The following is a 25,759-nucleotide window of genomic DNA, read 5'->3' on the forward strand; positions in this document are numbered from 1 at the left end:
CAACTGCTTCCAGCTGTCGCCACACTTAACCGCCATTCAAAGTGTGGCTGCTGCGTGCTACTGACGAGGTTCCCTCACCGGACTTTCTTTTCCAGTTCTTCCTTCCTAAGTCTCAACAGTGCAGACACATCCGCCTCAGGGTCCGACCACCACCCTCCCCCAAAAGCTTATTTTTGGTCCGTGCCTTTTTGACATATTCTCTTTGCACTCTTTCCCTTGTCTTTTTAGTCTCTTTCTTTCTCTGTGGCTTTCTTTTGCTCTGTCTCTTTGTTTGAATTTCTTTCTCATTCTTTTCTTTCACGTTTGTGAACTTTCGTCTTTCTTTGGCAGCTCTGCTATTCTTCCCTCGTGCTCTTGGAGTTTTTTCACAGGTGTTTGTGTGGGGGGTGGGAGGATTTGCATGTTCCGTGGATATCCAGCCTGTGGAGAGAAAGCCAGCCGGCAGATCAAAGACTAGCCCTGTAAAATGATATGAAAGAGTCCCCCATTAGCATCCATCAGGGTACCCTGAAAGCTCCCTGCTCGGCTGAGGGGCTCTGAGGGCCCCCCAAAGTGAAATGCAAAGCGAGAGTTTTGGGGGGAGTTAAAAACAGGCAACCCGTCCGAGGGTATACAGAAAATATTTTGGGAAGGGAGGAAAATTCCCACAAAACACTGAGATTGGTTTTTTCGACCCTTCTCTCTCATCTTTCTCCTGGTCTTAGATTTCCTTATAGTGTTGAGACTGTAAGTGGAGAATCTCCATCTGTGCACCATCTCCACTCAGCTTGGCGAGTCTCGTGCCGTAGCCTCACTCTGTTGGAGGGTCAAGGTTAGTTCCGACAGAAGCAGGGGTGGGGGCGGGGGGGTTTTGGTTGGGGTGGCGGTAGTGATTCAGCCTGGTCCATTGCGTAGTGTTAATGAGCTCTCCAATTTATCAATATGAGTGTCAAGCTGTGCAACTACCTAATTTTCAGTAACACTGTCCCACACTATTTTCAGATGAGGTGCCATTAAACTTCCAAGCTTTTTGGCCATGTACCATAATCAGAATTACATTGGAACACAAATTAATATATTAAATTGTATATCAAGGTATACATTAAAGGGCCGTGGTAGTTAATGAAATACTATAGATTTACCACATCTTTGTAAGAGACTCTGCGACTCCGTCATATGGTTTTGCATAAAATGTATAGTCACTCCCAATGCAGTAACAAAGGCTTGTGCTTAAACACGCATATAAGTAAGCCACACATAAGGCTTAACTGCTCCCTGAACACTGTAGGGGCTTGCGAAACCTTTGGTGCCCCCATACGGAAGAGAACACGGTGGCCCCGCTGTAGCGCAGTTATGTAACCTCATGGCCCTCCCAGGCTACTTATCCGCACAGTTTCACACACATGCAGACATGCACAATGCTCAGACACACTCTGCTTGCCTGTCCCTTTGTGCCAACTTCTCAGGCGCACGCATGTGTTGTACATTTAAACAATTGACCTATGGGTAAGCCCCTCCCCTCAAACACAGATGAACCAATGGCAGTTGAGAAACATTGTAAGATCCGAAGCTCTCATTGGTGTTATGTAGTTTTAAGCTACAAAAATGATAAAACGATGTGCCTGGGGTACTTGTAACACTAATTCCTGGTGTCCTGGGAGGATGAGGAATGGAATTTATTTTATTCAATTTCCTAAACCCACACAAAAAAGTATGTTTAGCCTCAGTATAGTGTCTCTGGCTAAAAGTAAGTTAGTGAGTCCATGCTAATGTACAAACATAAACTGTTCTCGCATTTACATTGTAGTTCATAAACGAAGGTCTCTCCATATTAAATTAATTTAGTCTTACCCTGCGGTACAGGAACAGGTGATCCTAGTTGTTGTCATCTGCGATCGTGACGACCGCAACATGAGGCCTGTCCCGCTTGCATTGGGATCTGTAAACCCTCGCTTAAAAATTGTAATTGTTATCCACCAAATTTATTTTAAAATCATTTATATATCCCTTCATGGCATATTTAAGTACCACTTTAACGAAGTACGTTTAACTAAGGGGGGCTTATCGATAGGTCTATTGCTGCATGTCTGTGTGCAGTTTCCCATAAGAGAGGCGCATACAGAAAGTAGATGATAGGTGGGCCGGTAAAATTGTTGGTTTGGGCGTAATAATTTGCATTACACTTTCAACCGGAGTTACTTTTAAGAAAAATTGATGGACCGGTCACCGCAAGTCACCGCAACTGCATGCAGTTTACTAGACTCATGTTTGTTACAGGCCTGTCGGAGGCGTTTCCAATTTTTATAACCTTTATAAGTTAAGTCGGTGTGTACCTCACGAAATTGTCTGCATGCTTTCCAAATATGTAATCTTTTTGTATTGCTATATTCAATCTATTTAAACTGTTCATACCAATAAGAACTGAAGGAGGGTGGATTCCAGGTAATCACATATTTTCTGTTCTTCTATCGCGGACAGATCTGGAGGTGGACAATTTTGATTTACTAATTCGGAAGCCGGCTCAGTGAGAATACCAGTGGAGGTTAAGGCACAAATGCGTGTGTATTTCACATTCATTTCAAGGTGCCTCAGTATGAATTTCTTCAGCGTCGTGTTTTTTTTAAACTACCCCATGGAGAGCTGTTTAGCCATGTTCTCATGATCATTGAAAGAGAATCTAAAGACAGCGATATCGACGCGCAGCGTAACGGCCGTAACGTAACTGACAACATGTGAACACATCCTTCTTTTATTTAATTTATACAAGTCAAATTAAGAATTAGGGTTAAACATTTTTTTATAATATTTAAAATAATTTGCTGCTCTGACTTGGTGGGACAGCTGTCAATCAGCTGTTAGCTCCAACCCATCCCATAGATGTGACTGTGTGAGCGCATAATTTATAATTCAGTTTAAGTGTTCCATACTGAATAGGTTTGTACGTGCATTTGTGTTTTCATTTAAATATATACTTAATGTTATAGTTAATAATATAGTTAATGTACATTCGTGTGCATGCACATGTGTGCGTGCACGACCACATGCCACTGTCCCCCTAATGGATGTCTCTTTTGGCATGCCGAAACACTTGGTTGTCCGACTGAGGATGAGTCTCTTAGCCACTCAGAGAAGAGGATGTGATCTCACCCGTTAAAAATCCAACCTATGTCGTTTGCTACTCATGACTTAATCCAGGCTTCGTCTTTTTGTGCTAAGCAGCCCCCCTCCCCTTCTCTCTCTCCTTGTGTCCCCAGTTCCTGTGAGATAGGGAAAAGGACTGGGTGAAGGTAATTTCTACTGTACTGTAGTTGTTTGCTTTAGTTAAGCATAGTACATGTTTCAAACAAATAGTGGAATTATGCTTAACATGTTAACATGTAGTTAAGCATAGTACATGTTTCAAACAAATAGTGGAATTTGTATACATAGATACATATACATAAATATATATGTATGTATACACACAAACACACATACGCCATAAACATATATGTATGCATGTGTGCCTTATTTTGTGAAGGGTGATAAATAGAGTTTGCAAAAATGTATATGATTTCACATTGATGTTTGTACTTCTAATTCCATTGTCAGTTTGAGGCAATTGGTATGTCTGTATTTACCTTTACAGATGCATTTGGCGGACAGTTTTATCCAAGCTACTTACAGTGCATCAAGTGCATTTTTTTAAGTTGCTTATAGATTCTTTACATTTTATTAGTTTATATATGCCCATACAGATTTCTGTATGAGATACTAGCCTTATTATTTCTGATACAGGATAAGTCTGCTATGGCAGTCTTTTCTAACTTCAATGCTGCCCCACTGCTCAACAACTGTCCTGGCAGCTGTCGGGACCCGGCAGATGATGGTGGCACATCATAACTCAGGCTGATGTGAGACGCACTGGCTATGCACCCCGTGCTTCCTGTCGAACACGCAAAGGGCCTCTTTCTTAAGGTGTTTGCAGGGTCACAGATGCCACTTAAAAACTAGTTTTCACTTTTATTCAGCAATATCCGTTTATGTAATTTTATGACGTACAGCAGATATACCTATAAATAGTGTATGAACATTACTTGTTCTCATAAAGCAGCATTTACAGTATGTGCATCCAAGTGGAAGTAAAACAATACTTAGGCGTTGAATGGATTTCCAAATTATAAGTGTGTGGGGGTTGACTTTCTTGTTTAATAAGAGGATTCATGGAAGATGAATCATATTGCTTTGGAATTAAAATACCAAAAGTTGTTTCGACTCATTCATAACGGATGGATTGATCTGTTTCTGAACATCTCAGGAAATTGATTTGCATCAGTGCTTCAGGCCAAACTGCCACCTCACACACATTCCACCGTTATTTATCTCTTAAAGGAATGTAACCTACTTGTATTTTTCACAGCTGTGTGATGACTATTATAATCATCTCAATTTTTTTATAGCATAATGTCAGAATGGGGCACTTTCTTTCTTTAATATACCCCTACCAACCCCCCCCCACCCACCCACATTTTGGAATAATAATAAATCAAAACTGCGGAATAAACATTCTTATATTCTGAATATGAACTTTTTTCTGAACAAAGATTTTTAGGATCTTAGAAAATGGGAACTTTTGACCAGCAGTGTACACCAGACACTGTGTCAAGCATAAACATCAAATGCTGTCACTTTGCGCATTTTGTTAAATGTAAATGTTTAAGTTGTAATATGCACCTCTGATGTATTACAGACCACAGCATGTAAATGTGTTGGGCAGTATATGCGTGCATAACTCTCCGTGGAATGCGTCTCGCGAGACCTGCTTCCTTCCCACCATATTATCTGCTGTTTTGTCTGAGGAACATCCATCGCCCCTAATGCAACACAAAACATACACACTCCTCGAGTCTAATGTTCTGAGAGGGCCCTAGCACCACTCTTGATAATCATGTGCAGGCAACCGAGGTAGTCGACAAAAGCCTCAGGAAAACATTCCCAGCACCTCCATTCTAAAGCATGGCGGATGTCATTACCTTGTTCTTAGCCTGACTCCCTCCCTCTCCTCATACCATCCAATTGATTTATCCCTGATTGTTTGAAGCGAGTGCAGCTGGATTTGGTCCATGTGAGGACGGAGCTGAGGGGTCATCTATAACAATAATTTTCAGTAGCTCATTATACTTGGGCCTAACAACCCAAAGACCCAATTTCCTTCTTGCCTATCCATAAAACTGACAGATGGCAGAAACCTGAAAGACATTTCATTCTGCTCTGATAATCATTTACCCCTCAAATGTCGAATAAAGAGCTCCCCCACCCAGTTTTTTAAAGGTGAGGATTTATTTTGAGTGGGGAGGGACGGGAAACTATGTGGAATGGCTTGAGGGTGCAGTCTACCAACGTCAAAGTTCTCACATGATCTTGTACAGGATGTAGATTTGTTGCAGAGGTGTTGTCAGATAGTTTGTCTTGCTTTATGGTCGGTATACCTGAGTTGTTAGAGACTTTCAAGTTGAGGAGTTCCCCGCACAAGGTCCTCTTTCAATGGTAATGCCATTTGTAGGTATAGAGGACATGGGACAGATTGCCTGGCTTCTAAGAGTCTCTTAATTTCTAGGGGAAATGCCTCTGTGATAAATGCAAGGCCTGGACCAACAGCTGAAGTAGGACTTGGCCAGATCCCCCAACTGTTTGAGACACGAGAGCAGTTTCCTCATAGCTTGGCACAGGCTCATGAATGACCTCTTAGATTTTTTCCAATAATAACCGAACTCCTCTACTCAGCATTTAAAACACCCCTTTCTTCCTGTTATTTTTATTTTAGCTCTTGTCCTTTCTTTTCTTCGAAATTTCCACTCCTGTCATTCTGGCAAAGCCTGTGCAAGTCCAGAGCTGAAACCTAATCTATATCACAGCAGACTGCAGGGGCCAGGACAGAGTCTGAGCAGTGAGTGGGTGGGCGTGTGGGGGGGATATTCAGGGGGGCTATCAAGTCTTTTCTTCTTTTATTAAAGAAAGATGAACACTGCTTTATTAACAATTTCCACTGGTCATGTGCCTACAGTTTGTCCTCCTTATTAGCGTTATGTTTTTCAATCAAATAATCTTTGTCGCTTCTCATATTCCTTGTTGAAGATGGCGATCTCTTCATTTGCCCCGAGTGACATTTTTACTTTGCCATCTTTCATTGCGGTCACTGACCTACTGTAAATATGTAGTTGATCTCTCCCCTGTGGATTTGAAATGTCACGGCTGATGAGAGAACATGTATTCGCTTGTTATGGATTTTCTACGGAATGCATACTTTCGGTCATACCAGTGTTTCATGTTTTAATAAGCAGTCATTATGAAGTATTTATTTTCCAACAGGGTGTGGAAGCCAAACCTGTTGGTACACTACCGATTCATGCTCCCCTGGCCCACCATATTTGGCACAATGGTATCAACTAGTCTTGCATGTTCTTTAAGCATGAAGGGGAGCTGTAGGTAGGATAGCGCCTTGTTCCACGACATTAAGAAGTAAGCAGACCGACGGTTTTCGGCAAGGAGTGAAAAGAGGAGAAAAACTAAAACTTGACTAGACGCTTTGTGGGGTGAATTGGCAACACAAAACGTCTCACCACATGCATTTGACTAAATTCTCCTCTAGGGACGCTGTTAAGGAAAACCTGTGGGGAATCTAGGATTTTTGTGCTTTGTGGTCAAGCTGAGACCCACTCGGTGTCTGCACTTTTATTTCAGTAATGTTGCAGTGAATGCCGTGTACTGTATAAGCAAGCATGGGTCTATTAAAGTGTGAAGGAGGGAGGAGAAGATAAAAAGAGTGAGAGAGATTTCTGACTTTATATGACTCTACAATGAATGGTGGAGGGGAGGGCAAGTGCCTCAGCATGACAATTCTAATGATGGCGACCATTCATAGACAGGAAATACTTGACCTCACACCCTGAGCGACGACAACAACAGCCTGTCTGGGTTAAGGTGTTATTGGGTATAAATTAGGGTTTGGCAATGATGATGGTCTACAAGCTTGCAGCCAATGCCAACCTTGCCCTTCTGATACCATATATCATGTGATGCAGCTTATATTGCCTTCTCTCTGCAATCTGTAACTTTTTGGGTGAAAACGTGTTTCAAACTGTCTACTTATCTTGCTATGAATCACAATGATAAGCTCGAAATAGTGAATTCTTCTCTTTGAGTTGTCAGGTCGGATTCATGGGGAAACTCTATTGTTTTCAGCCCATGTAAAGATACGTACGTAAAAAAAACAACTGCAATTTTATTTTTCAAACAGAGATGTAGTCATTTGTGGATGAACAAGCATTCTGATTACCTTCGAAGTCTGGCACAATAGCAATTACATTTTCTTTTTGCTTGTTTATCTACTTGCTTCTTGCAGGGTCAGGTCACCCATGCTGCTGTATAGATTGGTCTGTAACTGTCTCAATTTAATTTATTGGATACATGTAACGAAATTACCTAGATAATACATTTGATGGAGCATGTGACAGGACTTTAATGAACTGCACTATTTTCTAGAACTAACTATTTTCCCCATCTGACCTCCTTTATGGACCCTAGACTCAATCCTACTATTGTGCTGTCGAAGTCTTGACTAAGGGCAACTGATTCAGGCTTTGATAGCGTGACTGCTAAAGATCATAAGAGCATTCCCTTGCTCTCTACTTGCAGCATAGGCTTTACCCCTGCGGAGGAATTCAGAGGTAGCTTTACTGCCGTCACCGCATTGCATCAGGAATGTCTTTCTCCATAGCCTGTCTGTTCATAACTGCTTCTATTCACTGTCTTCATACTTCCTGAACCACTCAAGCTAAGCAGCGTGGAAGGAGACGTCGATTAGAAGTCTTTTGGTCTCTCCTAGGCATCTTTTATGACCGAACACTGGGGTCCAGACTGGTCCCTCCCCAGTTCATTAGAAACTTGTTGTCCATTCTCCCTCTCTGGCATTCTCAGAGAGAGAGAGAGAGAGAGAGAGAGAGAGAGAGAGAGAGCAGGGGTGGGTGGGGAAGTCAGGGGGTTGACCCATCAGTCAGGAGGTCTGGGGGGGTCTGACCCTTGACATGCTGGGGAGCTTCAGAGTGTAGAAGTCGAACCCTGGAGAAATTAACGGGGGGAGAGAGGCATTCTCAACCAATATCCCCAGCAGAGTTTGTCTTTCCTTATCAATGGCCTCTTTGCCTTCGCACCCCAAGAATGAAGCAGACAGTTCTGAATCCTGAATCAACGTGGAGGGTGGGTAATGGAGATTACCTTCCAGGAGATACAGGGGGTGAGAAAGGAAGAAAAAGAGAATGGGAAGAAAGAAAAGGGGGTAAATGTAAGAAATGGGGGGACTTCAGAACTCTGGTTTATCCCAGCAGGGTCTGGACAGATCAGCTGACCCACGAAGATTTCAGCAGACCCGTCGACTGTTTGTCATCCACAGGTCTGGTTCTAGCCACTGTTTACACTCCCCCTGCCTCACATAGCCGCTAAAAATAGTGCTATCCTCTCCCGACCGATCCAGGAAAAAGCCTGCATCCCTTTTTATAGCCTTTGCATGACACAGCATGTCAGAGTTGTTTTCGCTACCCCCCCCCCCTTCTCTAACACAAAGCATCTCTCTGTCTTCAATGGAACACATGTATTAGATTGAAAGTGCGGAAAGCAAGGGTCACACTCCTGTCAGTAATTGCAATGTGATTATAAACGAGCTAACGTGATTAGGGCAGAGATATGATTGAAAGGTGAGTGCCGGCTTGTGATGTGGACTGGCCCCTCAACTATGTGAAGGAATTCCAAAGGTAATGGGTGAAAAATGGCTTTCTTTCCCCAAAATGCAGACCAGAGCAGAAAGTTAAGAAAGGGTGTGCTTCTACTACTTTTCGCAACCGACAGATAGTTGATCATGTTTCATTAAACATGGACATTTTGTAAACATGGACAAAATATAGCATATACAGTATTAATGAAAAGGAGGTTATTTTGATACATGGCAATTATTGTAAAAGATGATTCTAAATAACATCTGACAACCCTTAGCTGCCAACTCTGAATCGACTGCATAATTTTTACATGCTTATGGTTTCTGCAAAATCCAAAACTGTTGTCTCTCTATCGCCATCTCTGTTTGAAACATAAAATTGCAGCTTACTTTACATACTTATCTTCACAGCAAAACTGTACCCGACAGCTCAAGTTATGAAAGAAGAGTTTGGATCCAAAATATGCTAACTCTGTTTTTTTTTTTGTTCAAAAATCTTGTATTTTTACTGTGCATTCCAATTAATATGAATCAAACTGCAGTTGATTTGGTTTGATTTAAGCCATAATAACTAAAGAATACTAACACAATAAAACAAAAGAACATGATAACATAATAAAAACATTAATTTAGAAAGATTTTAAAAACAACCAAACTCTTAAAATAATCGATAGAATATTTCAAATTGGGGTTATACATTTTTGAGTATGTGCCCAATAACAGATTTTTGTTAATATTAACCAAAAGGTTATGGATTGCAGCTTATAAGCATATGATCTGTATTATCGAGATGTAACTGTACATTTCTGCAATATGCAAAATATTATTTTATATTACTTTATATTTTATTATTATAACAGACTACTCTTAATCGTAACAGAGAAACATAATTTTTCTGCATTCTGTGTTGTTAAATGTGCAAAAGGTTTCAAAGTGAAACATAAACAAGCGTTACTGCGCATGCATCCGTTAACTTCCAGTACACAAACAATAGAGTGCATGTAGATTATTCCTGATAACAATCAAAAGAAACCGAGAAGAACCGTTACTTGGGTAAACTTGTCTCTCCAATATTTTGAATTTAGACTCTGAAAGCAACCTCAACTGTTAGATGTCCATGTAGCCCACCACGGTTTCTTTAAATGTGACCAAACTACAGGTCCCATTCAACAAATAGTTTATTTAGTACATTTAGTACAATTATTATACAGTGAAATAATAGCACAAATTAATATGAACAGAAATTAAATAAAATATAAATAGTTATATTATTAGACACTAGCCAAACACAAACCGGAAGTTAATTGGGGGTCAGGCACGTGCATGTCCAATGAAACGGTCTATAAGCAATGAATGAAACGCATGAATACAAAGTGATTCTTTTGTTGTGTGATTATTCATGGGCACAGGATTGTGTAAGCTCTGTATAACTCTAGCATATTTTTCACAGTCCTAGAAGTCAATGAAAAATGAAAAGTCCATTATGTGTATAATGTAACACTAATGCTATCATTGCGGGTAGCAGTGAATGGAAGCATACATATATGTCTTTGTAGATCAAGGTGTTCTACAATTTCCCTCCAGAGAAACCTTTAGGATTTCCTAAAATAAACTCTGAAATCATGAATGTTCGTTTTCATGGAAACTAAGTAAAAGCACAAGGGTTTTTAAATGTTTTTCTATAGAGCACCGCCTGATGGGTGAGGTGAATGTTGTAATTGTTTAGTTATGATGAGTCGGTTGATGAAGTTCAAGCAGGTGTGAGGATCTCATGTGATCACACTAGCTGTGTCTGCTTCAGGCATCACCTAGACTAGAAAATGTTTTTAGGAAACAGAAAGTAGATATTCAGAATCGAATCCCTTTGAACAGAGGTATCATTTGATAAATATCTGGAAATGTCTGGAATCGTTCCAAAAACGGCTACAATAGACCTCCTCAGATCTGATAAAATAACTTTCAGTATTTCTATTGTGGGTCTTATTTTAGGCACAAACGATTTACTGGTTATCTTTATAGAGGTCAAAAAAATCTAACAGAAGCAGAGAATTTTACACAACGTTGCACTTAATAAACAAATGCATTCAGCTTTAGAAAATGCATCTCTCTCAGTGACTTAAGATCTAGTTTGCTGTATTCTTTATTGTTTATTCCAGATCAATCCATCGAATTTCCTGATAACGTGATAACGTTTCAAATTTACCTGATAACGTTCCCTTTATAATGCCAGTTTTTATGGTATTTTCTGCCTTGTTAATTTTTGAATGCCATGGTATGATAAAGCAAATTTCTATTTTACCAATTACTTATTCAGAGAAGTGAATAGACTTCAGCAAATGCAGTGATTCAGAATTGTGATCTGTTTTGGCAAGTTGCATGGCAACTTAAGGAAAACTCAACCAAAAATTAATTAAATATCCATTTTAATGCCTTTTCTTTGAAATACATTTCGTTGTTAGTGCTCTTTCTCAAACAATTAAAGTGTATCATAACAGGATTATTTTACACAACATGACTGTTGACTGTTATGGGCATACATATCTTGTACCAAGATTTGATCATTTCAAGTTGGGCACAGTTACAGCAGCACATAGTAAATGTCAACACACTGATAGTTTGATGCTGAACACTTGACTTTTCGTTCCAATGACTTCCATTCATACACATGCGAATGCGTCAGACCGGAAACGCAAGCCAATCCGAAGATATTTAGCTGCGTAGCAAAGTTCAAGTTTGGTAAACTCTGACCTGTGAATTCACATCACGTGAGTGGGTGAGACCAATTGAAGATCAAAACACCCCGCGTGACCTCTTGGTACAGGAAATGTAAAATATGGACATTCTCGACCCTTCTCGTACCACCGCCCGAACGAATATCGCATGCTGCAATTCAAGTCTGACCAGGTCATAATTCTGCAGCATTTGGTGCTCTTAGATCTCAAGTTAGATTGCAGCCCTTGAATAAGAGCATTGCGTTAGGGGGGGGGGTCATTTAAATGACATGCTGTAAAGTTTCTGTGAGAAGAGAACTGCAGGTTTACAAGGTGTCAACCAGCAGCATCATAAAGCCAAAGTTTACAGCTCCCAGAATCGAGCTCAACATTTGATAGTGTTGTGATTTCCTCCCAACTGTTGTGTCTGACATTAAAAGCGATAATTTCACAAATCCCTAACATTTTTCCTTTCAGTATAACAGTTCACACAATAGCATTACAGCCAAAACAACCTCCACCCTTCTTAAGTAAACCCAAACAGAGCCATGGGCCTGTCCTGTGGGGAGGTGCTGCTTGATCACAACTGACGTCACACATTGATCAATTCATCCCATGGCTTTTGTGTTAGAGAAGCTGATCTAAATAAAATCTCAAAAATTAAAAACCATCAGCTTCAGGATTTCTGTTTTTTCCTTTTATTTTACTTTGTCTTGGTCTTCTTTCCCCTTTATCTGTGTCAGCTGTTCTATTGTGGTGTGTTATGGGTTCATCGAGCTGGTATGCAGCAGGAATCTTTGGATCAAGGTAATTTCACTCTGTTTGCGATTTTCCCAGGATGTTAAGCTTCCATTTACCTTTGTGTGCCTCAGCGAGCGAGATAGCAAGCGACACATGTAGCAAACGCACACACGATGGCCCTTCAAGTTTGACGCCAGCAGCAAAACGGGGGGAACTTGAAAGATACAGATCGTAAATTACACCCAACACTAGAATTTCCCAAAAGGATCAGATTATTTTAACCTGTGTTAGGGTAAACGTGGGGCTGGTGAATTTGCAATGCCCCTCGTAGGCAAGGAGGCCTTAAAGGAGGGTTTTACCTACTGAATTTCTAGGTTCTTTGATTATATTATCTTTATTCTATAAGGATATACTTAAAGGGATTGTTTTCATCATCTACTCGCCCTCATATCATTCCAAACCTGTATGGCTTACTTTCTTCTACAGAACACAAAAGAAGATATTTTGAAGAATGTTGCTAACCAAAGAACATTGAAGCCCATTGAATTGGGTAACTTATTCACAAGTTTTTTTAAGGTTGCATGTGGTTCATGCTATTAGTGAGCACCAAAACTGAGGTGACACCTGAAGAATGTTAAACGTGAGAATCTGCAGATGAGCTCGCTCACATCTACGCCTAAACCCCATCTGCTTTTGCTGGTGCCCCACTGGTCCCAATCCAAGAGCACAACCAGATGACTAGGGGGTGCAAACCCACCTCAAAATGGCAGGTGTGAGCGTGAGATTGCAGCAGCATGCCAGGTAGCAACACAATGGGAACCGCAAAACGCTTGCATTTGGATCAGTGAACTGTTAGGAAATCTTGTGTATCCCCAGCGTACATTCTTGAACTATTGCCTGCAGGTAGTTCTTAGCTGATACAAAATCGAGAAGTCTAATAAGTTTCAAGTTGGTTTGAAGCTAGAGGAGGATAAAGCTGTGTCTTCTCAGAAGGCATTTGATCTCAACTGCTACATTGTTGTAACTTCTCAGGATGTTCGTGGAATTGATTGAGTCAGCCACGCAAAGTCGAACTGGCATTTTTTTGTGCTGACAAATTCTTGAGGGACACAACCTGCTCCGAAACGTCCTTGCATTCTCCAGCTATGCTTTTGTTTCTCTGTTTGGGTTCTTTTGCTCGGAGGGAAAATAGGCACAGGACTGGTAAAGTGTCTGCCAGCAGCTGTTGCGTGAGTGACAAACTCAAGGGCTTGTGATATGAGAGGCACTGAGGAAGATGCTGTGGCTGAACGGCTCTGTGCAAAAATCTACTGTGTGTTCTAATAAAAGACCTGCACTAGGTGTCTCGGACACAAAAATATTTGCACTCAGAAAGGTCCGAGCAATCATTTTGACGAATGTCAATCGTGTTTGTAAAAGGATTTTGTGGTCAGGGTGTGGGAATGCTTTAATGTTGGTTATTATGCCGGCAAGGGGGCTTTTCATTTCAAAAGTTTGACAGGGATCTACATTGTCATTTTAGGCTAGACAGGCTATATCTGAAGAAAATGTCTGTCAACACATTGTCCAGGTTGGCTTTTGATGTCTATAATGACGATGGGTTGAAAAATAACATACATTCCTGCCTTGTTTTTTTAGTTAAAGTGAAGAAAATAAAGGATATGTTAGAAGCAGGTTTTTTTACTGCTCCAGCTTGATTATGCTCTAAATAGTTGTTGCTTCAAGGTGTGGTGCACCTGTTTGTTAAAAATAAATGAGATATAATTGAGAAGCAGCGTTACAACAACCTCACCAGCTTGTCAACAATACTCTGCATCACTCTGCTTTTCAACAGATATTCATCTTTGTGCACAACATAACTGAAATGTTTTTGTTTAACCAAATAAGATGCTTCCCATTTTTCTTTAAAGGAATTTTTAAGAGTTTCAGGAATCTCCTTCCAATGAATGTTTAGGTTCAACTTAACATCAACAGACAAAAGGTCATACTAACATACTAAAAGGGAGTAGAGGGAGCAAATCAAGTATAGAATTATGTCTTTTCAAATCTTAAATGAATAGGCCTATAAAAGTTTATAAAAAATGATTTTCTGTTGCATTGTATTTGAAAGCTATTATCAAATTAAAATATTATTGACATGTGTTACTATACTTATTTACGCATGTTAAATTTGTTATTCATAGTTTAAAGATTAACATAATATTTAGCAGGAAATATATAATTCCTTTTTTTAATCGTCCAGGGTAGTTTTAACAGTAGCTGTTTACAGTAACAGGAGACATAATAAACTGTCAATTAATGAAGCATATAGTTTATTTGTGTGATGGATGGCTAAACGCTCTTGTTTTCATGCAGTAAGGACATCTGCAGCTGCTCAACCACAACATTATAACTGTGAGAAATCTGTTATTTTGCTCTTTCTTTAAACTATGAATTTACATTTCTCTTTATTTTTTTGTTGAAGATAATTGTTTTTTAATTATTTATAAACATTTTAGAAATGGTTATAACCGAAAGACATAATTCTCCAGGAAATAATATATTTATTTGTAAGTTATTTAATATAATACAAATCTTTGATAAGTGATAGTAAAAATAAGAAAACATCTATTATTCTTAGCAAATAAATGTATTTTTTGTACAAAAATGAAACTAAAATTAAAAAGAGTGCAATTTAATTGAATGTAAAATAATTACATTTAGATTTTGTGTGTGTAAAATATAGTGTAAAATCTCAAATAAGGGAGCACCAATATTGTTTCAATATGACTTAATATGTTTGATAAATGATAAGTAATTTATCTTATCATGTTTATACGAGTTCCTATCTTTTTATGTTATTTTGTAAAATATTTAAATATGTAGGTTGTGCCCTTCAATGTGTGTTCCTTAATTGTCTCAGTTTTGCAGAGATATTCTATATAAATATATGTAAATATACATTTATATTTATGTATTTTGTTTGAACAACAATGGTTTTACATCAAGGCAGTGTTTGTGTGCTTTAGACCCTTAGCACATTGCACAAGATCAATGTTTTATGTAAAGTTTATGTAGAGACCACTTGGAACCAAGCAAATATTTGTGTGGTTTTCTATCCTGTTTCTTGAAATAGCATGCTTGTTTTAGCATGACTCTGGTGCCATTTATTTAATATTACCCATTTATTTTGCTCAGTATATGCTTATTAAATCTTAAAACATTATAACTTTAATATACAGAGGACTGTACAGTCTGAATGAATTTAGAGTTTATCTAGCTGAGTGATAAGACCACACAGACCTCCCTGATTTATGGAAACAAAAATAACACAAATGAATGTTATAAATAACCTAAATAGAAAATATACAATGATATTTGAAGGATCTGGCAAACTTTGTCTGGGTGTGTCTTCACGGATATCGCGTTAATTGCAGGCATCCGGGAAATAGCATGAGCTGTTGAGCCCAGTGAGTGCAGCACGTGTGTGACGTCATTTTTCCGCGAAAAAAACAGCATGGTCAGGTTAGAAGAGAGAGAGAGAGAGAGAGAGAGAGAGAGAGAGAGAGAGAGAGAGAGGCTTGGATCTTAGGAGAGCATGAACATGTACACTTGAATCAAACTGTATCTTTTTTGACGTTTATTTTAGAGAAGCTGTAAATGATACGCGTCTTTAGGCTACTCGACATGGGCATATAAATAATTTGTTTAAAAAAAGACATTTCCCGATATAATAAATGCTTAAAGATGCGCCTGATTTCTGTCAACTGCTTACAATTAAAACAACAAAAATATTTGTCTTCCTAAACGTCTCATATATAAGGTAGATATAAATGTCGATTTTTTGCATAACAATTACAAACCACTAATAGGAAGTTGAAACGTTGCTTATAAAGACGGATCTTTATATATCGTGTGTCTTTATGGAAATGTGAACAGTCGTTTTAAAAACGTTCCAACGTCCTGTTAAATGTCCTTTTATAGTAAAGAAACCTGCTGCACAATCTATATGTAACAAAATTGATTATTAGTTTTAATATACAGTGTTTAAACAGTAACTATTTTAAAGCATTTTAATGAGACAGAAAAGGAGAGCAATTATGTTTTTATGTCTTAACAGAAAAGGTGTATTCTTGAGGTTTTTTTTAACACGCAGTGCTTAAAGCCAGTAGGCTAATGAACGTTTTGATGAATGAAACCCTTTTATAACTCCCACATTACCGAATTTTGACGTGTCTGTGGCTTAATGCAACACTTCATTTTAGATAAAGAAGGCGCATAGTTTACAGGGGTATCAAAATGACTGAATGTTTCATCATTTAAGTCTTTGGAATGACCCCATTATGCTCCGAATTGTCGATGATTGGCACATTTGCACCTGTGTAAACGTATATTTGCATTTATTGCGTTTGCATTTAGAGTGGGGATGAAATATCAATTTATTTAACTTTGCAAATTAGACTTTATAAGTTATATCCAACCAATTAGAGACATGCTCAATAAGTCTGTGTATACGTTATTTAGCACGTTTTGCATCAACTGCAATCCCCATATTTGTATCTGTTACAATAGAGATCTTGTATTCAGTGTTTTCCCAAGCATCGGTTAGGGTGTAATGTTGTGGCTCTGCTAGATTTGTATAATTTACTCATGTCAGATGCGCGCGGCAGACTCCGAGAACTAATAACGTTAACCAGGTGATCGGTAAAACGGATTAACTTCTTCCTGACAAGTTGAACTTCCACGGAGAAAGTCTGCCCAGTAACAATATCTGAACGCTTCAGACGCGCGCAGAACAACTATTGGCTATGCAAATTGACAAAGGGGAGGAAACAATCTACACAGAATGAAAAAAAATGTTTTAAAGAGACATTTCCTATCACATCTAAAGTGTTGAAATGAAGCAACTGTCGCAAAAGCACATGCGGTCTGCTTAGTTCTTGAGAATCAGAGTAACACACTGTCGAATCTCGAGATGTACCTTGATCAGTTAGTTACAAGATGTTCCATAAGGTCTCTTAAACAAGTTAACACGATTCCTTTGCAAGTTATTTATTATACAAATGGTTGTACTGCTGTATCTCAATTGTTGCTTAAATTAGTTATTGCTGTGAAGTTTTCATTGAAATCTTTCATTCGCCTCTTTGGTGGCAGGTTGCATTTTTGGAAGCCACACAACTCTGGTCTGGATTTTCAGTCCTAAATGGAGACAATGCCTTATGCACTGAGCAGCTCGAGAGAACAATTATTCAGCTGCTATCTCTGACGAGAGAGCTTGCTTCACGCGTTCGCTGCATTTCCTAGAAAGCTATCTCATTGACCACAGGCGTAGCTGCTTCGTGTAAGATAGCTTCATTTAGCATTTGCGATGATGAGGTGACGTTTAGTCTTTTTAAAGAAAAAAGGTTTCTGGCTAGTTTTGTGAAAGTTGCATAAAAACGTGTCACCACTCAATATGGTGGGTATTGGCTGTGCGAAATCATACAATGACAACGAATAAACCAAAACCCTTAGACTCTCAGCACGTTTGTGAGCTTGTTTGTTGCCCTGGCTATGTTTTTGTTTGTGTTTACCTGGTGTCATTATAACAGCTGCGCGTGATTGAGTGACATAACATACGGCTTCATCCATATAGCAGGCGATATTGTCTTTCTGTCCATGTTGTGGTGGCTACTGATTATCTGATAACCAGAGCGATAGGGGAGGAAAAAGAAGAGGAAGACCGAACATGTTGCGTCTGGCCAATAAAAAGATTGTGAAGCTTGCGTCACAGCCTACATTGCAGACCTCAAATGTTGCAGAGCAGAGAAAGAGACTAGTGGGGAAAAGTTTGCAAGGGAACAGGACTAACCTGGACAGCCTGTAGACTCTTTTTCTATGCCGGAGAAGTCCCTTCTCCTCTTTTTGTCATTTCCCAACCATCGTATTTTAAAGTTTATATACGTTATTGACATCGAAAAGGACTGTAACAATCATGGAACTGCTTTGTCTCGAGATGGACACCATTGTAAGAGCCCGTCCTGACCCGAATCTTCTATATGATGACAGGGTTCTACAGAGCTTGCTGACGATCGAAGAGAGGTTTCTTCCACAGTCTTCGTATTTTAAATGCGTTCAGAAAGACATTCAGCCTTTTATGCGAAGGATGGTGGCAACTTGGATGTTGGAGGTTTGTAGTTTACTTATCCGATCATTTCCGTGCTTGCATCGTCTCTTCCAAACGTTTCTTGTTACGCTATTCTGTCATGCTATCACTTATAGTTTGGCTCTAGTTGTATTTCAGAAAGAACAGATCTGATTTTGCTGGATATTAATTTTATTACAGCCAGCAGCGCTGATCTTGGACCGGGTTCACGATTAGATTAGTAGGGGATGCATGTTACGAACATATGTCAGCGACCATAAGCGCGTTTATCTTAAAGTTTTCGGTAGCGTTTACACAGAGGAGAGAGTCATGCTTAATGTTATTTATTTGTTTTCAGGAAAAATATTTCCATGCACACGTATGCACTTCAATGCTTGCCGCTGCGCTCGATCTCCCATCGCCATGTTGGTTTTCCTTTCACAACAACTTAATCGCTACAAAATATTCGTAACAACTCTTTACATGTGCATGATCTGATAAACCAGCGTTTAAAGTGTATAGTTGTTGTTGATTGTGGCGTGAATTACTTTGCTACAAATTTGTATATATTTTTTAAAGATATGGTTGCGGAAGGGGCGAGGGCCGTGCTGTTAACCCATGCTGATCGAAGTCTGTAGTCTCGGAATTAAGTTCGGTTTTTGTCCGAATATTTCATATTTCTTGTCAATAAGTATTGGAAACGTTAGAGGAGGACCTAAGCTTTATTTTCATGTTTTATATGCTCAGTTGAGTCAAGCAGGATAATTTATAAAAATATTTGAAAATAATATTTCGGTCCGACGGTGACGCACTCATGTAAGACCGCATGTTACTTCGTTTCAAAAACGCTGTTTTAATCACATATAGATTCGATTTTACACTCTGTGAATTGTCGGGAATGATGTGAAAAGGTGTGATGAATATTTAGATGTATGAATAGCCGACGTGGGCAATTTATTTATATTTTTAAATATTTTATGAAAATATGACGAATTAAAAAAACAGATCCCGTACTGTGTTGCATGGGTGTTTTTTGGCTCGGGTGATTGTGACTTGAATTCATTTCTTACTGAATGAACAAAAGGAATTTTGACAAAGATTGTAAAGTACCTTTTTCATGGATTAAAATATACAGTTATCATATATGTTAACATAAGATTACGAGTTTTAACAATTCCCAAACTTACATGACGATTTGCAAACATATATCTGCATATGATTGACAATGCTATGTATTTCGTTTTCATGTCATGTTAATTATTTTATACATACAGTCGTCTAGAGTAATATAAATTGGGGATTAATTTTGTTACGCCACGTGCATCTTTTCCTCTTAACTAAGTTATGCCCTGCCCTTTCCAGGTCTGCGAGGAACAGAAATGCGAGGAAGAAGTTTTTCCACTGGCTATGAACTACTTGGACCGATTTTTAGCAGTGGTACCAACAAGAAAATGTAACTTGCAATTGCTCGGCGCAGTGTGCATGTTTCTTGCGTCGAAATTGAAAGAGACGCGTCCCTTAACTGCAGAGAAGCTGTGCATCTACACCGATAACTCAATCAGACCACAGGAACTTCTGGTAAGCACCAAATGCACTCTTTGATCGCCAAAGTCTACATCTCTAGGGATTGAAATAGGTAATGGTACAGTTCCTTATCTTCAAAACATGAATTGCTTATGGTTCATTTTATTATTATTCATCAATATACATACAGGAACAAACTTCATTTTTCATCTTATATTTAAAAAGCATTTCAATTATTAAGAAATAATATTTCTTAACAATTATAGGGTTTCTTGGATTCAAAATTGCAAATGTACGTAAACCAGTAATGTAAGTTTTAAAATATTTGCGGCAAAATATTAAGCCGTCTGATGAATGTTCTCCACAAACGTATCAACTGGAGGGTAATAACACTGCGTTTCCATGCACAACAGGACTTTTACGCCATCTAGTGGCAAGTATGCAACCCACAACTATATTAGGGCTGATGTTTCGTTTCACCTGTAAATTCTACCAAACTTGCTAAACCTTTTATACCAGCTCATACATATTATTTTCAAAATCCCTAAATGGGGATCTGAAATGGCTTTCAATTGACACACAATCATTTAACAACCATCTTGTCAAGATCATCTTACTTTTAACTTGTGCCAACATGGATGCACCATACCAGAAGGTTCAAGGACAAACAGCGTACTGATCATTTGTACAAGACCTATTGTCATGGACCAAAATATTCAGGACAGTACAGTGTGGCATAAGACGTTTTGACTGTGCATAACTGCTTTCAGAACAATGTCAGGGAGTTTTCTGAGCTGAGATGACACTACTAGCTCATCAGTGTCATTCTGACGGAAATGGGTGGTGGCACAGGCTAAAGATAAAAATTATTAGAGCCCTCAGCAAATTGCTGCTGTGGGTGACCTGTTTTTTTCACAGCTTTGGTCTACTGTTAGTTTTTTGCTGGAGCTGCTGCTGGTCTGCACAGTTTAACAGATACAGGAAACCGGAGATCAGCTGTCACAGTCACATCTTCATTTTTGTCCTCGCAAGCTGGCAATAAGTTCTTGTAAATGCAACCACAGTGACAGCCTGGAGGTATGACAGGAGGGCTCAAAAGGAGGAAGTGGGTTCCTGCATCAAGGCTGTGTTGCAAGAGTGTCACAGTGAACTTTAAGGCTAGTCTCACATCACTGGTGAAATTACACAGGACTGTTAAATTGTCCTTGGTGTTGTCCTTACGGTACTTAAAAAGGTGTTTGCAGTCGTTTAAAAAATTGTGTGCAGAATATAAAATGGACAATATGTAGTCTTTCTTTGTTGAGTCAATTATCGGCCAGCATTTCACTGATATTTAAAACCGATCATAATTTGTATTCTGTCAATCTTTAAATATTTGTACATTATGGACAGTAATCCAAAGACATATTCTGTTCAAAGTTTACATTCCACATACCCCTTTTGGGGTACCAAATCCAGATACATCAAGAACATGTTATTGAGCGATTGTGGTTCTAACATGTCATCGCACTTTATGCTCATATCAGCCACCTCCCCTTAGAGGAACGTGTAGCTGTTTGTACTGTAGGGTGAGTCACTTGCCTTGAAATCCAGCAGAAAGGAAGTGGAGAAATCATGCATCAGCGGTTGGCTGCCATTGTGCTCTTGCTCACTTAGGAAGCTGTTGCAGAGGTATGAAGTTCGGCATGATCCTTGGTCAGTGGTTTAGAGCAGTTGTGAAGGCGTACGAGTCTTGCGCGGTAATGGCAACCATATTGGGCCATCTCATGACTGTGATGCATGTGGTTTGCTTATGGAGAAAACCACCTCCATCTGAGTGAGCGTTCAGTCACAAGGACTGTCCCTGCGAATGCAATTTTTCCCCAATTAGTCACTTATTCACCCCACTTCAAACAGGAAGGGGGAGTGGTTTCATGAGGGTTGTACTCTTCTTTACCCAAGTCAAGCGACAGTGAGCATACTTGCATCAATCACTGAGTGAGGTCAAAGTAAGTTCAAGCATCAGGAGTTCCTCAGTGTTAGTAAAACTTGTCAATATTGTCATTTGTCTAATATCAATGGTAAATATAACACAGTGGCAAACCTACAATCTATATCACCTATAGAGAAAAGGCTTTAAACCTAAATTTGTTTTGTTTAGGAAAGTGAAGCAAATATTATAAATAGGCTAAAATTATAGAACATTTAACTTCTTGTACTTGAATTAGACATGCTAAGAGTGATTGAGTGATTCTATTGAGTTATTGAACATTCTAGGTGACTCCTTTTTCAACTGAAATGCATCTGCGTTCAGCCTTGTGGCTTTCAAGAACGCAGCTTGTACTGTAGCTTTGCATAGCCAAGGCCAAATAATGCCCTGCTTTCATGCCGATTCCTTAGACCAGTATATTGTGCGAACTGGCTCAGACAAAAATAAGTTAAGCCCTTAACAGTTATTAGCAAATCAGTTTCAGAAGCCATTTGTCTGAATGGTCAATACAGAATGTTATCCCAATCACTAGAGGATATTTACATCTTGTTAGAATCCTGCGTAGTGATGAGTCAGGTACCACTGGGATGATATCTTTGTGTCACTTCAGTCAAATGTACTCCGTACTTGTCTTTGATCCAAATACTGATTTATATTTACAGGAATGGGAGCTGGTTGTCTTGGGCAAATTGAAGTGGAACCTGGCTGCTGTCACTCCAAATGATTTCATTGAGCATATTATTAGGAAACTTCCACTGCCTGAGGATAAGCTGGATCTGATCCGTAAACATGTGCAGACTTTCATTGCTCTTTGTGCAACAGGTAGTGTATTCAATACATAAATAGCATATAAACTTTGTATTTGTCTTCCTTTGATGTGTGTTTGAGGGATAAAATGTCCACTGCCAGGTGCTCATATTGTTCCTCATCACTTCAGTGAGTGTTGCAAAATATCCACATTTACTTCTCGTAAAACCTTAATTAAAGCTGACTTATGTGAGCTGGTATCTTTGGTAACTTTATGCAGGTTCTCGTTATGGGCAAATTATCAAATGTCAATGTCTCATTACATTCATGCAAAACTATTTGGACTAAAATAGTGATGTGCAATGAAGAGAATTTCTCTGGAAGTCTTATGTGTTGGTATATTTGGTGGGCATATCAGTGACAAGCACTGAATGCCGTGACACTTCAAAGGGCTGTTGTATAGTTTAGGACATTCCTCTGTTCTGGTGAGCCAATGGTTAGGCTGTCTGTAGACCACCTTTTACAGATCAAACATGAAGATGAGAGGCGGGTGAGAAAACGTGAGGGTATTGTTCCAGCTGAGCCAAATACTGAAGCATGTCATGTTTTCATATCTTATCCCCACTTCTCACGCCTCCCAGATGCTCCAGGGCATGACTACTTTCCCATAATCAGGGAGCCTTTGTGGGGCTGGTTCTCCCAGCCAAGCCTGCACCCTACATCACCATAGGCGGTAATGGGATCCAGTGCACCACCCTTCTTCCCCCGAGCTTCACTATTCCTCGCTGGGGTTGCATAGTTCCACAGGAACCTCAGGAGTGACTCCAACTTTGGGAAAAGTAGAATATTAGTAAGATTGGGAGAGGAATAAACAGAGGCTTGGTCTTTGAACATGGTCATTTTAATATGGTTTCTTCTAGTGAATTCTGTAAAACATATGTCAAAGCAGCAACAGATTTTCTAAGACAGAATGCATGCTTGAATTTTGAAGTCTGTCCCTTAGTAGGATGTGCATTGGTAATAGTTCTGATAAGAAAAAAGTTTAGAGATTTGGTTTGAGAAATTGCAGATTCTGAGCTAACACACCCCTTTTATAATCTCTTGAAACATATTTTGTGTTGAGCAATACACAATATAGTTTCTAGTTCAACAACAGGGATTTAAGGGGTATCTGAAAGTTTATAATTGCCAGGCAGATGTCTTGACTGCTGCGTCTCTTACCCCTGTACACTCTGTACACTTGCTGAGATTTAAACATCCCCCTCTTTTCTCAGACATGCATAAATCAAGGCCCTTGTATCTGAATGATAATAAAAGAGAAGAGCGTAGGAAAAAAGGAAGCTAATTTTTTTATGGTCCCACTCTTTTGATAAAACAGTTCCGTTCAGGACACTTGGTGAGATTTGGTCAGGCAGCGTAGACTGGTTCAGTATTAATTAATAACATGGAGGGCTTTCAGAAATATGCAAATGACTGGAAGGCTTAGCTAGAGACCGCAAAAAAGGGACAAAAGCAACGACCCCCCATTTCATATGCAGAGGCATGTCAGGGGTCAGTGCAGAAGGAGCACCCCGATAAAATCTTTCACCGGATGGCAGTTTGACGCTGACCTGCTCATGAACAAGCTCATTAAAAGCTATTATACCCCATTCTTTCTGTTAAACAACAAGCACCCCATCTGCTTCTCCTTCACAGGTCTCCTTCACATTAAAAACCATAAGCAACTTTATAAAGTCATGATTTGGCCAATATTTACTCTAAGCCGAAATGTTCTATAAAACAGGTACTCATAATACGGGGGGCAAACCTGAAACATCAGGCAAGTTTTAAGCTGTACTAAGAAAACTCTTTTACGAAATATATATAAATAATATAACTAGTGACCGTTGGGGAGTTTATCAATACCAATTTTATATCATTTCTCGTTCGAGTTCTCATTTGAGTTCTGTTTCCTCCTACACCGGCCTGACTGCTGTTGCTCAAGACTCGGCACTGGAGCAAGACTGAAACAAGTTGTTACAGGATTTTAACAGTCAAGAAGGATTCCTGTTTTCAATTCGTCTGACAGCAACAACCAGCCCACCTCTTTTGATAATGAAATTACTTAAATAGATTTGTGATAGATTTTCTGAGCAGTTTGTCAATAATATTAAAAAAAGGTTCAGATGTGACCTGTAAACAAGTTGTATACTGCACTGCTTGCACTTCCTTAAGCGCGGGGTATACATGACTTTCCGCATCCGTCTCACACACAAACGCGACCGCACAGCTTCTTGAGCGTACTCATACAGATGCGTTCGACACATGCGCAGAATGTCAAAATATTTTGCGCATACACTGTTGTACATGTTCCGTCCGCGGCCACTCCTGCTGACGAAAATTACGTCATGTAGGTGGTGCGAGGACGCAGACAGCTGGAATATTCTTTTGCCTTTACAGTCCCGTAATGAGACACAGCATGGTAGAGCTATTTAAATATAATTCCTTTTAAATACACATAATGAATATTATGCTAGGTGGTGGCAGAGTATGCCAGATAATCTTGCTATTCAACAAGCGTTTATGTTCAGTCTTTAGGCTCCATCACTTGCATGCTCTAAGTGATCTGTTCCATTTGACTGTGGCCTGTGGTGGGTGATATATTATGATGCCAAATTCAAAATGTTTATATTTGACCTTAATCAATCGGCCAAATATGGCTGCTCAAAATGGGACTTTCTGTAAACCTGACAACTAATAAGCTTTGCGTCTGTATGGAAGCCTGGCAGCTGATTTATTGCCCCTCAAATCATCGCTCTCTTTGGCTTTTTCTCAACTTTCCGGACGCTTAATTCATTTACAAAAATGCGTATACAGCGCATTGCACCCACCAAGGAGCTGGCTGTGTTGGCACAGGTCTGGGGATGCAGTGTGGCAAGGGCAGGAGAATGGTCCATTGAAGGGGGTGAGAGGCCGGTGTACCAGGCCAGCCAGTCGCCGCTTACTAGGAGCCTTCTATCACAGGCGTCCCCACTCAGCTACATACACTGTTTATCCTCTGCATGAATATCAATGAAGTCGGGCAGAATACAGCCATTCTTCCTTTACCACTCTCACAAACCAGAGTGTCCAGCTCTGCCACTAGCACGAGTGTACTCTTGTTTCCTCAACAAACCTGTCTTGTCTAGAGTGTGAAAAATCAGATTGCAGCCCACTAAGCACGCACAAGCTGTGTGTGGGCACCTATTTTCAACTGTATG

The 25,759-nt window shown here is 39.5% G+C and overlaps 1 protein-coding gene across 4 annotated transcripts in view; it reads left to right on the forward strand.

The window, feature by feature from the left end:
* ccnd2a (cyclin D2, a) overlaps positions 1-25,759 on the forward strand; it is a 122,405-nt gene that overhangs the window by 87,543 nt on the left and 9,103 nt on the right. For 3 of the 4 annotated variants that reach the window (XM_079449697.1, XM_079449698.1, XM_079449699.1), the window contains 2 exons: positions 19,643-19,858; positions 22,436-22,595. In XM_079449697.1, the coding sequence (XP_079305823.1) occupies positions 19,643-19,858; positions 22,436-22,595 (376 nt within the window). Of the gene's footprint in view, positions 1-17,930; positions 18,326-19,642; positions 19,859-22,435; positions 22,596-25,759 lie in introns of those variants that run through there. The other variant, XM_079449696.1, reaches the window with a different exon arrangement.

Source organism: Barbatula barbatula, assembly GCF_947034865.1.
Source record: "Barbatula barbatula genome assembly, chromosome: 25".
NCBI classification, from domain to species: Eukaryota; Metazoa; Chordata; class Actinopteri; order Cypriniformes; family Nemacheilidae; genus Barbatula; species Barbatula barbatula.